Source organism: Sitophilus oryzae, unplaced genomic scaffold, assembly GCF_002938485.1.
Source record: "Sitophilus oryzae breed Bouriz unplaced genomic scaffold, Soryzae_2.0 scaffold_1274_pilon_pilon, whole genome shotgun sequence".
Taxonomy (NCBI): Eukaryota; Metazoa; Arthropoda; class Insecta; order Coleoptera; family Curculionidae; genus Sitophilus; species Sitophilus oryzae.
The window spans coordinates 2265537-2281124 of NW_022145920.1; the positions used below are offsets into that span (position 1 = coordinate 2265537).

Genomic DNA, 15588 nt, shown 5'->3' on the forward strand with positions numbered 1-15588 from the left:
CCACCTACAAATGGGAGTCATATTGACATCAAAATCAAATTTCTCATGTCAAAAAACACCCATCCACCAATTTTCATCCAAATATTGACATTTCTTTAGAGATTATTTGGAACAAAATCGAAATAAAAATGAAACTTCTACACCCTGTATCTCCGAAACTAAGCATTTTAGGACATACATTTATACGAACTTTTTTACTTATTTTTATCTGCAGAATATGCTGCCGAAGTTTCCGGAATACAATTCGGACCACCCTGTATATTATTTAACAAATTGATTATCAGACAACTCAAAGGGGTTCAAAAATGGATGGTATATTCTATCCCCTCTATCCGTTAAAATTTCAGCTTCTTCCAAAGCATTTGAAATATTTCTTTCAATAAGAAAATTTAGTCCAGCCATTTTTCAAAATCGTTGAAAATAAATAATTTATTAATCGCAATTCACAATAAACAATAAACAAAAAAATAAAAATAGGTTAGAATCGCAATAATCGCATACGAAGTTTCACATTCGAATGGTGTATACCCACTCGAACCACCGCATACGAAAATAGTCGTGCACGAAGCCCTCGAAACTATTCGAAAATACATTTTTCTGATTTTCATGCGAAGTTTACCAAATTTCGTACACGACTTAGCTCCGCATGGTTTCGAAAATACGACCCCTGGTACATACTTTAGGTTTACACTTAAACAAAATTCCCAAGTTTTTTTATTCCAGAGATGCCCAACGCACTATTGCCGGACCCTGTATATGGAGTAGGTTTTTTTCGAGAAAGCAAAAGGAAGGGTGTCCTAGTTGAGTTGTCACTTGGTGGGTTTAAAATATCTAGGAGTTTTTTGTTCTATGTTTTATAATTAGGTCCTTTGACTGAGAAATATTTTCAAAATAGCGGAACTTCCTGAAAACAGGATGTTGGAGGCAACCTCTATATTTTCTCATTTTTATTATAGATTGAATTACTGTAAATTTTGATGAATTTTGATAACAAACACTCTAAACCTCATATTAATAATTTTTGAAAAAAAAATTGAGCAGAAAACTGACTTTCACAGGAAAATCACATAAACGTCAAAGATTAATGAGACAAATATTGCAAATTAAAGAGAAGAAGTCTGGTTTAAGCCCCATAATCATTATATGCATACTCATATGCGCCGATGCGTCGATTTTCGCATCATGCGTCGTCATGCACCCTTCGGGAGTATAATGCGGTTCGTCGATACGATTTGTTAATTCATTTGGAAATTCCTCCATTATGTTGAGGATATTTATTGCAGTTGAACGACAGCCAATGAGTAAGCGCCTGTCGATCACGTGAAGCACAGAAAAGAGATGCATTGGAAAAAATGGAAAATGATCCTTATTGTTGTTTCATTATTTATGTTTATATAATGTTTATATTTTGCACAATGTTGGATTATTATATTTGAATTTTGAAAAATATTAAAAGTATTTTTAAATCGAAAGAAAAACGTTCGAAATCTTCACAATTCCAAACCTAATCTACAACCGAAACTGACTGTTTATAAATACAAGAATGTTGAAACTCAACTTCCGTTAACACCCTACTGCAACTGAACCTCAACTAAACGTCAACTCCCGAGTTTATAAATCCTAAATAAGTAGGGTTTCCATAAAAGCTTTTGGAAATTCCAGATAAGTCAACTAAGAAATCCGGACATCGCAAAAAAGAAACTATACATTTATTTATGAACTTTTATAGGACGCAAATAGCCCCGGAAACAACAAAATATAAACTAAAAAATATTCAAATAGCCTCGGAATCAACAAAATATAAACTAAAAAATATTCACTTTCAAGGAGTGCACCAAAACATATGAATGCCAAAGTATAGAAATGGGTACTTTCGAACATGCGTCGATAAGTAGATATTATGTAGCATCGTAGAGACTAAAATAGTCAACAAAGTAAGTGAGAAATAAATGAATTCAACTGTAACTGTTAAATTGTTTTTGCGGTCAGGGTTCCCGGACGCTTTTCCAAATCCGGGCCTGACCGCCCCGGACACTTTAAAAATCCGGACATGTCCGGGGAAATCCGGACGTATGGAAACCCTAGCTATAAGGTATAACGGTGCGTGACGTGAGCTGTCAATTGCGGAAGATTTCCAAACCTAATTTATTTGAAAAGTAATTTTCTGTATAGAATTTGTTCCGTATATTCTTCCGATACTTTAAAGATGAATCCAACAAATCAGAGATAGTTAAAATCAGTCAAAGTCGCAGTTTTTGAGATAAATTGGCGCCGGGAGGCACGTATAGCCGCCCATACTTGATATATTTTTATCTCAAAAACTGCGACTTCGACTGATTTTGATGTTATTACAAATTTTGTTGCAAATATTATTCCTAATCTTAAATTGAAAACAGCGTTTCGCTAGCTACTGTAATTTTGGAGTTACGATTTTTTAAAAATTTTAACCCCCTCCCATACCCGAATACATTTTTAACCTCCTCCATTAGCCGATCATACCTGTCGGTATGGTCGGCTAAAAAATTGGAAAAATTCCTTTACTTTGAAACTAGAAGAACTGCCTACCAACTTTTTATTAACATATTTTAGTATGGGCGGCTATACGTGCCTCCCGGCGCAAATTTGTTTTATTTGTAAATGGTGTAACTAACTGGACTTCGTTTTATATATTTAGATAAATCATGACAAAATAATCTCAGTAAATGTGAACTATTTCAGTTTCTCCAAATTTTAATAATCGATCATCACAAATAAATCTAGTACATATGAAATATATTTGTTGAAATTCTATAAATTAATTCAAATATATAAAATATATTTTTGCTGAAATTAATTGTTTTACTTTTTGACATCTTGAGACTAATTAAATATACTTTTTGTCAGTCATGCTCTATTTATAGAACTTTTTTTTCTAGTTCTTGCCGTTTTTTCCGAAATTTCGAAAAAATAATTGTACTTATTTTCTCCACCGCTTCTCGGTGGTGAATTAATGGCTCTTACTACAAAGTCTTGTCCATTTCGACCATTTCTAAAGTATTTATTTTCCGCAAAATTTCAAACAACAAATCGGTTGAAATTCCTAACACAGAGTGGCCAAAAAGAGAATTATTCTTACAACTCCGTGAGCAGTAGCGGCAACAGCTGGTTTAGAAAGAATTTTTTTTAAATTAAAAATCGACAAGTTTTCTTATTATATATTTTAGAAAAAATGGTATTTTTTGTCTCGTTTTTTGTGATTTGAAACTAAAGTTTGATTTTTGTTATCTTACCAAATCAAAATAAAGGTATTTTGTATTTTAGTTTTTTTGCATTTTAGCCCAGGAACAAAATCTTAATTTCTGATATCGGATATGATATACGTACGATACACGTATGTATATCCGATTTTATAATATTTATATAAATATCATGATATTTTCCAAAACCGATTTGAAGGCCTATTTTCTTGAACTAAATGTTGAGCATCGAAATTGTACAACAAAAAACCACCATATATACCATGTTTTTCTTTACTCACCAGTGAGACAGAACTTCTCTGGTGGCCTAGGTATCCACTCGGTGGGACACCTTTTGCCTCTCGTCGGAGCTCCCTCGATGTACTCCTTCTCGGCATCGTTTAGTTTCGATTCCAACTCCATAACCTTCTTTTGAAGTCTGATGACCGACGTCCATTTTTTCTCCAGGAGACCTCCAAATTTCCTCTCGACTTCCCCCGGCATGTCGGCCTCCTTTTTGAAGGCATCTAATGCTTCGGTATAACCATTGCTATTTAGGTAATCAGCGATAGCTTTGTTGCTGCAAAAAAAGTATAATTGGTTACGTAATGATCAAACTGCAATAGAAGCATACACGACGACACTTTGAAAAGTGAAAAGTAGCAATCGGAAAGATTTCAAATTTGGGGGCTTTATTGGGGGATAATAATTTCATAGGAGCAATAAGGGTTCACCAAATGACCACAGTGGCGCTAATAACGCATAAATCTAAAATATGAAAAGTAACCATAGATAAGAGAATAAAAGTAACATAACCAAACATTACCCAAAAAAGCTTTGTTTCTATTTGTTAGAATGTAATTATTTTTATACAGGGTGGTCCGAACTGTATTCCGGAAATTTCGGCAACATATTCTGCAGATAAAAATAAGTAAAAAAGTTCGTATAAATGTATGTTCTAAAATGCCCACGTTTGGAGATTCAGGGTGTAGAAGTTTCATTTTTATTTCGATTTTTTCCAAATAATTTACGTATTAAAGTAACGTCTATATTTGGATGAAAAATTGCTGCATTGACATGAAAAAGTTGATTTTGATGTCAATATGAGTCCTACTTGTAGAGAGCGCCACCTACATATTTTTTCATTGGTTTGAAGAGTAATAACTTTTCGTCCTTACCTGTATAAAACTACTGAGTAAACAAATATACATTTCCGTAATTTTATACGTAAAAAATGTATCTTGGTAAAAATCGCTACGAGTAACCGTTCTCAAGATATGTATTTAGAATGGAAATAGTCAATACATGTCATAATTGACAAAAAATAAACATGTTGAGTAGATCAGATATTTGACTGAAATGATAAATTTGGGAACTTTTAATTTTTTTAAATTAATCGTAAATTTTTCTTCGAAAAAATGGTGATAAAACAGTTTCTGTTGGACTTTTGGCATAAGAACATTTCAAATTTATAATTTCAGCCTAATAACTATTTAGTCAACATGTTGAATTTATGTCAATGATGACGGGTATTGATAATATCTCGAGAACCATTACTCGTAGCGATTTTTACCAAGAGACATTTTTACGTAAAAAACGTCGTAAATGTATAATTTTTTACTCAGTAGTTTTATACAGGTATGGAAGAAAAATTATTATACTTCAAATCAGTTAACAAATATGTAGGTGGTGCCCTCTAAAAATAGGAATCATACTGACATCAAAATCAAATTTCTCATATCAAAAAACTCCCAGACGCCAATTTTCATCCATTATATTGACGTTACTTCATAAATTATTTGGAAAAAATCGAAATACATAAAAATGAAACTTCTACACCCTGTATCTCCGAAACTAAGCATTTTAGGACATTTATACGAACTTTTTCACTTATTTTTATCTACAGAATATGCTGCCGAAGTTTCCTGAATACAGTTCGGACCACCCTGTATATTAGAGAAATAAAATTTGTATTTTTTGAAACCCGAGCCTGCACCTCAAATATTTATCTCTTTTGAATCATTTCCTGGTCTAAAAATTTTCGCCGCACATTTTAAATTTTAGGTTTTGGCTACAGTAGCGCCATCTTCAGTCTTCCCTTTTTTATACCCCCCCACCCCCCCATTTTTTAATGCACGAATATATTTCTCCTTACTAGTGATGTTGGTAGCGAATATTTCCATTCGAATTTTGCAGGAAATTTCAGAAATTTCCGAAATATTCGGTCCCAAAATCGCGAATATTCGCAAAAATCCGAATTTTGCAAGAAATTTCTTTTCAAAATTCAAGACATTAAGCAAAAATTTAACGAAAGTGTATCAAGTATGCCGATTCTTAAGTCAGAAGAAAAAGAATGCTTCTCCGCCTTACAAAATAAAATTCCTATGAAACTTGAACGAATGCATTTTGCCGCGAATCTCTTGGACCCCTGTTTCCTGGGAGAGCACCTTAACAATGAAGAACACATAGCCGCTATGGAATTTATCAACAATATCACCAACAATCATCCTCAGTTTGTCAATAATAAGCCATTTTTACAGATGTAACAAATTATTGCGCCAAATCGGGTTTATGGGCTGTCTAAGTTGGTGGCAAGCAATGTGTAAAAAAATACTCAGTTGAAATATTTAGCTGTTGCTCTGCTGTCTTTACCAGCGTCATCTGCAGCCACAGAGAGAAGTTTCAGTACTTACAGTTTTATCCATACTAAAAAAAGGAATCGCTTAACTGCACAAAGAGCCGGTAAAATAATGTTCGTAGCTCATAACAATAAATTATTACTACAAAAACAAAAAGTGGATATGGAGCATGATATTCAACAACATAAGCGACAACATGAAATTCCTCCAGAACCACTAGAACTCGTGGAGGTAGAGGTCCATCCTTCAGAATCAGAACCAGATGTTACATCAAATATGTATATCTGATTTGGAAATAGAAACTGACGAAGACAATACTGCTACTAATACTATAATACCCTATGAAGATGGGACCAGCTCGGCGCACAGTGATCTGGCTGGGTCAGAAATAGGGCATTCAATCCCGAAAGAAATTTATTAATAAATTTCTTTCGGGATTGAATGCCCTATTTCTGACCCCCCCCCCTTTTTATAAAATTTATAATTTTTCGATCCCGGGATCCCGGGATTGGTCCCGGGATTCACGAAAAAATTAATTACGTTGGAACTATATTATATTTTCTTTCTTTACAAAATTTTATTGTACAAAAAAAACATTAACATAAATTAAACGTCATCCCCATTACAAAACAACATAACATATAAGTTTATTTAACAAAAAAAAACATAAAAGGAACTAAAATATACATTTTTTATTTAATTTACATAACCAATCGAATACAGCATAACACAGGATTACTAAGAGATACTAAAATAACAACTTATGCAGTAACAAAGATGAGGATCTAAACTTGGTTTTTTTGGTTTTTGAAAAAATTTAAAAAAAAAACAAGCCGATCAAGAGTATTATCACTCAAACTAGATCTTCATCATCTTCAAACTTGATCAAACATTCAGGGTTGTTTATAAGCGCATATTGTACTATCATGAAAGACTTGTGTACGATCTAAATTAAGGAAAAAATGTAATGATGAATCCCGAAAATCCCGGGATTAAAGAAAAGACAATCCCGGGATTTTGGGATTGAAAAAATGTCCGGGATCGCGGGATTGAATGCCCTAGTCAGAAAGCGGTCAAAAGTCATTTTGGTCATAATAGATTTTAAGAATACGAAAAAAATACGATTTTTTTTATAATTGAATTTCAAAAAAATCCGTTTTTTTCCAAAAAACCCAGCTTTTTTGATTGCATCTTGGTGAACATCCTAAAGCATTGCATCTTGGTGAACATCATGTTCGTATCTATTACGATTAACGAGATACCAATGCTCGTACCTCGAATTTGTAACATCCTGTATATTCAACTTAAGATATAAGTTAACACGATTCGAGGTGAAAATATAATTTTCACCCGCAAATCCCGTAAAAAATACTTGGTTCCTTAATAACGCATAGGACAACATTCGTTATACAGAGTTTATCTCTGTTGTCCTCATGGGCGGGTCATGGCGGGTAAATATATAATTAAGATTTACTTAGCAAGCCTTGGGGTATGATACTTATATACTAGCTAGCCGGACTAAGGTGGACTTTAAAAGATAAATTTTGGGAAACTAGTAGCGATGGGAACTATCGAATGAATTAGACTATCGAATGGTTAATGAATGAATGATTTCAACTATCGAATGGTTTTATTCGAATAAAATCATTCATTCATTTGTATACTAAAGCATATGTGACAACCTCGCCGTGCGACTAAATGGTTATCGTTGAGCCCCGACTATGGAATGCTTTTGATAAATGAAATTTAGTATTCGTTTGATTTTTGTATGCGTCGGTGCATTATTAGTTCTTCCAAATTTTTATAACTTCGCCGTATAAATACTGTGCTATTTTTGCGTTTATTAAAATAGTTAAAATACTAAAATAGTAGTTATTTTTTAATTTTATTTATTGACGATTGTGTGCATGTGCAGGTGTCAAAATTTTTCCGAAAATTTGTGTGATTTTCCGTAGCCCGATCTTTCAATTATTTTATTTTATATGGTATATGGTCTATTTTTTAATGGGAAATTTTGAGAAGTAGCAATTTTTAAGAGAGATGAGATAATTACAATTAATTTTAAAAATACATATTTGTATTTTAGATGTTTTAATAATATGAATTAGTTGAACTTAATAATCATATTTAAGTAATGTGGTTAAGTAAATGGGGTTATCGAACTCAAACTATGGGGTGAGAAAATTAAAATGAAAGTTTTACACGTGCCAATTTAAAAAAAAGTTAACGATGTTTGTATTTTGTTTATGCTAATTCTATTACATGTAGTTTTTTGCGAAGAAATATTTCATTTATTTTTAAAGTAAATGCCAGTAAAAGTAAATATAATTTTTAAATAGTAATATAAAGCACCTAATATAAATAATTTTGATTTCTAATTTTTTATTTATATTTTCCTTCCATTACACTGCATGCTTAGAAAATTAATAAATGTTTATATTTCATGATTTTAAAATTTGTTGTTAATATAACAAATTAGTTCTGTAATTATTATTATTTAATAAACCAACGTTGCCACACACAAAAAATTTAGAGACTATATTATTTTTAAATAGGATCTAATATAAATAATTTTGACATCTAATTTGTTGTTTATATTTTGCTACTACTTAAAAAAATATTTATATTAAATGATTTTAAATTTTGTTGTTAATAGGTATAACAAATTATTACTGTTATTATTATTTATTAAACCAGTCTTTGCTTAAAAACATTAAAAATAATTTTCCTACATCCAAAATAACAAGTATTATTGCAGTGTAACAACAGAATATTAATAAAAAAATGCAGAATATATAGACATACTATCCCTAACTAACTAAAGCCAAACAATAATATTCTTTGCTAATATCAACTAATACCAAAATATGGCAACAGCGCCCTTCATAATGTATTTTCTGTGTAAATACTAGCACCTCAATAAAAAAAATAATGTGTCCTTATTTGGTCCTTATCTATATCTGACTCCGCAAAAAATCAAAGATGCCGGCTTTTTTCATAGCATTGCCACCGACCGCTGTCGGGTTTTTCAGAAAGAAACCTACGTCGCGTCGCCGGGCGACAACTAAAATTCAGTTAATATTTTATTATAATCGATCCTGACGAATAAATGAATTTCATAAATGAATGAATTTTATAACTGAATGGTTTTTGCTGTCGAATTACTAGAATACAATATTTCAAGGCAGATGACGGATCTATTCGATAATTTTTATTCGAATAGTTTTCAACGAATGTTTTCTTACTAACTATCGAATTATTCGAATGAATTGCAACTATCGAATGTTTCGATAGTATTCATTCGATAGCTTCCACTACTAGAAACTAGCAAGAACATCTTTTAAATTAACATTTTATTAAAACAATTTTGAGTTAAATCAAAAACGCTCTTACCATTTTTTTTATACTACTGACAAGCCCAGTCCTTACCCTACACTTCTGTCCGATGTTCCGATGTCTTTAGTTTCTTCCACAAACAATTTTTGTCTTAGTTATAATTTGTTTTGCTTTTTCTCTTTAGGCTTATGGTGATTACGATCCAAAATTATACTAAATGAACCTTCTGTGACTTAAAAAAAATAATTTAGGAATTCACTTATAATGCGTCATATCTCTGGGGTCATTTTAGTGTTTAATTAGCATCGGTTAAGGAAGATACCAGGATGTCGTATTTGAACATTTATGACCTAGCCCCAGATCACTGTGCCGCGCCTGATATTCCGGAATAGAATAATTCAGTTATTTGTGTTTTACGTTTTTTAAATTTATATTTCGTGCTTTTTTGTTTTTTTTAAATTCATAGTCATAGTTCGTGGTTTATGCACAAAATACAAATGTTACCAAATGATTTTTGTTATGGGTTATGTTTATGACTTTTATGGGTTATGTATTGTTTATTAAAAATAAAACGACTAATATTATGTTTATTGTTTTTTTTTCCACTTACATGTTGGTATCAAATGTCTATCTGATTTATTCCTTTATTGTATCGACAAAAAATATGTAAAATTGTAAAATTTCCTAATATTTCATAAATTTCCTGCAACACTCAAAAATTTCTGAAATATTAACATCACTACTCCTTACCTCTACACTCCATACAGTTGCAGGATAACCGAGGTACGAGGGAAGTCGAAAAATGATAAATTTTAAAATTCGCCCTATATTTCAGAAACTGAGAGGGCTAGGACAAATCTGTGTGCAGCATCATAAAAAAGTAGCAAAGTGTAGCACAGTATACAAAATAGTTTTAATAATAAAAAAAATAATAAGGTCTATGCAAGTCCGAAACTAAAGTATTTCTCAAGATCATATATGTATTCAACTTTTTAACAAATATGTATATAAATAGTGCTTCTTTTGTAATTCGTGGTTACTAGAACAAAATATAGAAATGATCCTGAAAGTATTTAAAGTATGTACTTGTGACTTTATCCAGATCAGATTTAACCTGTTTACACCACCTTAATGTATTTAATACATCATACGAAATCATATGAGTAAAATATATTATTACACTTTGCGTAACATACGAGTAATAATGATACCAATTAATTATATTAATATAGTAGAAGAGCCCAAGCGGGGACTTTGCGAGCGGGGATTGCCCATTCAATTAGCTCCTTTTCAAAGTAGTATTTTAAAACATTTTTAGAAAAGAATTTATCATTATATGATATAATTTTAGTTTAAAATTTATATAAAAAGTATATTAAAATAATATAACAAATCTTTTCAAAATAATATATACACGTATCAGTTATATCTTGATTAAAAAATTTTAACGGTTCATATTTTTAGTTATTGTTGTCAACGCAGCAAAAAAACGCTCCAATATAGCATTTACGTCTAATATCGTTCTGCGCATGCTCAGTAGAGTATTCAGAGAGAAGGATAAACTTATACGATAATCTTGTTCTAGAAAGAAAGAAATAGAAAAATGGCATGTGAAAGTCCCGTAAACAAAGTCATGTGTAATATACATTATGGCATAGGTTTATCCACGAAGTTTATAAGATCTAAGGATATATTTCATATATTCTTTTCATTTTGAAGGAAATCATTCCAAAATCACGGGAATAACATCATCTGTCGATTTTCACATACCGAAGTAGCTAAAAGCTAAAATCATCAATAAATTGTAGTACTGAGAAGCATACAGGTCCTGTTTAGAAATATACAGGGTGTCCCAGGCTGAGCGTGCATTAGAAGTTTCTAGAGAACTACAATATCTATATCGGAGACTTTTCGCCTGATTTCAAAATTCATAAAATTTTACAGAGAATTTAAGTATGTAATAAAAAATGGGGGTACCAATTTAAAATAAGAAAGTTGTTGTCAACTTCCGGTATTTCCGAAAGTGTCACCATATTGAAAATATTTTTAATCGGTAGATCTCGTTGTGAAACAATGTGCAAAAAATCTCCGATCTAGATATTATAGTTCTACAGAAACCTCTAATGCACGCTCAGCCTGGGACCCCCTGTATATTTCTAAAAACCTGCCATGAGTTTTGGTCGCGTCCAAATCGTCAGTTTTGAAAGGAGCTTCTTTAGGGTTTACCCTTTAAATATCTAGCGTACTCGAATATTTTTTTTCCCCACGTTTGAGTAAATCTTTCAACCGCAACTTTTGATTTTTAAACGACACCTTCGGTATTTTTTGACTTTATTCGATTTACTAATTTTATATATACGATATATTATTGGAAAAATAGTTTTTCGTGTCTTGTCCTGGCCGGTTAAAAGATGCCCAAATCGTATTTTTAATCATATCTCAATTTTTCAAATGGAACGAGGGTGGCTCATTAGAATATTTTGAAAACGCATTTTTTTATGAATAATTTGGTACTACACACTTGGTATTTCGAGTTAAATTGTCGTTATGAACAGCATATTACAATTCCAAATAAATGACATGAGAAAATGTCAAAAGTTGACATATGATATGTCATTCTATTCAAAATGTCATTTTCTATCGAATAAAGTAAAAAAAAAACGAAGGAGCCATTTAAAAATCAAAAGTTGTAATTTCCGGTGGAACTGGAAGTGACCAAAAACAATTGAATACATCAATCCTAATTTATGTCATATACTAACATACCAAATCTCGTTGTATCTAAAAAAATAAAAGTTATAGGGCTGGGCCACTTTTGAGACGCACCCAGTATATTGAGATATACAGGCTTTGTCTGTCCTATGCCATAATGTTTTGAGTCATATGCACTTTGAATCAATTTTGTATAACCAGCAAATTAAAAGTGAGTTGTTCTGACATAAACGAACATATTTAAGCGAAAGAGACTGAACATTGCAGGAAGAAATAGGGCAACAAGGTAAAATCTGAAATAAAAAATGTAAAATATTTCGAATTCAATGAGGTTCAACGTCGTGAGATCGCAGAGATATTTCTGTGTCAAGTAGGTCGAAGAGGAAAAATGTGAGGAATACACATCGTACTTTCACGTTTGGCACCACTTCGAAATATCAGAGGACATAGGGTACGTGCCAAGTACCGTACGACTAGAAAAAAAAACTCTTGTTATGTTATCAATCATGATATTCATTTTTAATTTTAACTAATTTTTGGTCCCCTATCATAAACGATATTTTAGTCAAACGCGAAAGATAGCAATAATACTTTATTTCTTTTAAAATTAATGTTTGTAATGTTTGATGTCTGTAATTTGTGAAGTAATTGAATATCGGAAACTATCAGCGCACTAGACGCGTAGCGGCGAGTGCAATAATCCACGACAAGATGTAATAATAATAATGCACTTGCAACACGAATTATGTACTATATTTTACCTACAATAACGTAAATATGTCAAAAATTAAACATACACATGTTTTAAAAACATTTAAGAGTAACAATTTTTATTTGATGTATACGTTACAGTAAAAGCCAGAAATCAGTGAATGTTAACAATTACTAGGAAAAGCGCACTGATTTTTAGATTTAATGTGTTTCGTGTATTGTCCTCGGCGCGGCGGTTAAAAGATGCCCAAATCGTATTTTTAATCATATCTCAATTTTTTCAAATGGAACGAGGGTGACTCATTAGCATATTTGCAAAAAGCATTTTTTTACGATTAATTTGGTACCACACATTTGGTATTTCGAGTGAAATTGTCATATGAACCGTATGTTACAATTTCAAATAAACCATATAAGAAAATATCAAAAGTTGACATTCTATTCAGAGTGTCATTTTCTATTGAATTAAGGTAAAAAACCAAGGGTGCCATTTAAAAATCAAAAGTTGTAGTAATTTCCGTTGATACAGCAAGTGAAGAAAAACAATTATTGAATACGTCAATCAATAATAATTTATGTCCTCGTTTATGTCATATACTAACATACCAAATCTCGTTTTTTATCTGAAAATATAAAAAAGTTATAGGGGGTGAGCCACTTCTGAGACGCACCCGGTATAATGACTTTTACTGACAGTAGTAAATATTACTCTCACTAGCAACTGCTAAGAAAGTAAAGATTTCAAGTTAACGTGTCCTTTTTGCTGCTAGGGCTAATCTGGACGGGGGGCTACTTTACGCGGAATCCGAACCGCGGTCCTCGGCCATATCATGGTCAATGGCCTACCGACTTGGCAAGTGTCTAAATCGACTCTTACTCACGAGATATCCGATTTCATCCGGCCTCGAACCGGCGTGAATGAGCAGTGTGTGTCAATAGATTTTACACTTTTACTTTTTTTGGACAACAGCACGATACAGAGTTTCGAACCGGTCACCCGTCCATCCACTTGTATCGCCTTACATCGCTTAACTTCGGTGCTCTAATGGGAACCGGTGGCGGTGTTTCGACGTAGCTGGGTCGTTGCCCCAACTGCTAAGAATTACTAGAAAAGTCGACGATTTCTTTAAAATACGACAGTGGTCGAATGCGTAATTGTTAGCATTTCCTAGTGATTATTAACATTATTTATTGGACTTTCAACTTGGTTCTCTATTTTTTAGCTACCGACAATAATAAGAGGGGAAGAAGGATGATAAAACCCTTAAAAGGTTAAGTATTTTTATTGATTTTATATGAAAAAGCTATCAAGAAATAAGCACAGAAGAGTGGCTTCTTATACAGATTGTCCCAGAAATAAGTGCAAGTATTTTAAGGGGTGGTAGATCTCGATAAAAGAAACATATTTTCTTTTTATCGTTTTTCAAATAAGTCCAAAATAACGGAGTTAATTTACTTTGAAGATTTCCAAAAAAAAAATATTTTTTCTAAAATTTTGAGAACCACTGGATTTTTTCTGGTAAATTTAATCTAATACCTCTGTTGCCATATCAAGAAATTATGTTTTTTAACTAAAAACTAAAAAAATTTCCAAAAAATTTCGAATTTTCAAAAAAAAAATTCGCGAAAAAACTCATAGGCGTGTTTCTGGGGTTGAACTATACTATACTACCAGTTAAAATACTTGCACTTATTTCTGGGACAACCCTGTATAAAATAAATATTTGTATTTAAAATGTTTTTCCTAGAGCTTATAATTCTAGAAGATTGGAGCAATGAGCCTGGTACAAACGTATTAACAATTCTTAATGAAGTTTATTGTAATACATCATTTAGCTAAAGGATAATTAATTAAATTAAATCAGAATAAGTCCCAGTAATTTTCGGTGGTTTAACAAAATTGTACCATAGAAACCCTACACAGACTGTAAATGTAAATCCTTATTACTAGCGTATCTAAAATCTCGCAAACACCCACGATTTGATACGGAAAATCAATAGAACCGTGAAGGTGACGTCAGTTACACCCCACCCCTACTCCGCACACTGCCAATGCCAAGGCGTCGAGACGTCAAGGAACCGAGATGGGCGTCGTCGCTCGCCTTTAAACATGCAGCGTCAAGTAATATTAAAAACATATAACACAAATTTAAAAAATTTAAATAGAAAGTCCTTAATCGCACCACGCTACAATCCAAACCTTTCTGTAATCATATTTTACAACACGGTAATCTTCAATTTTTTTTTAAAGCTAGTCAGTAATCGAAATTTCTAAAAAAATCACTTGATTCCATTTTAATCTTAACAAGTTTTATTAAATCAGTATGTACTAAGATCTTTTAAAGCATAAGTAATACCGTATGATTGAAAAAAGCGTCGTCAAGGACGGCTGGGGAATGACAATCGATGATAATTTTGGCGACGTCAATCTTTAAGCGTTTTTAAAAATTGACATTGCAAAGACAAAGACAACTTTTCAACAGTATAATAGCATTAATTGTAAAAAATAATACATAAAAACTAAATATACGCAGCCGATTCCTACTTGCATGAAGCTCTCATAGCTCTTATTTTTTGAATGGTTAGCAATAAAAGCCTTCCATGGGTTCGCTTAATTCATCTTAAATGCAACAAAGATTGGAGACCTCCTTAACTGTTATAACAGCAAGATAACACCAATTTACCATAATACACCAAAACACTTATTTAAACTGTCGACGCACGATTTATTAACCATGGGTTTTTAATCATTAACAAATGAATAAAACTTAATATTTATATATTAATTAAAATAAACATGTAAGATCAAAAGAACTGCTAAATGCGCACTTGTTTTTATCAAGTATTGTTCCTACCAGCGGGGGGTAAAGTTACATTGGGGTCTGTGTGCACCACGCCAAGAATTTTTTTCATTATTAGGATGGTGGGTAGTTGAAAAAGTGTGCGTCACGGAGATGCTAATTTTGAGGAAACAT

The 15588-nt window shown here is 32.1% G+C and overlaps 1 protein-coding gene across 4 annotated transcripts in view; it reads right to left on the minus strand.

Moving 5' to 3' along the window:
- LOC115874334 (lissencephaly-1 homolog) overlaps positions 1–15588 on the minus strand; it is a 73040-nt gene that overhangs the window by 21546 nt on the left and 35906 nt on the right. For all 4 annotated transcript variants that reach the window (XM_030889447.1, XM_030889446.1, XM_030889448.1 and 1 more), the window contains exon 3: positions 3518–3795. In XM_030889447.1, coding sequence (XP_030745307.1) covers positions 3518–3795 — 278 coding nt within the window. The remainder of the gene's footprint in view (positions 1–3517; positions 3796–15588) is intronic.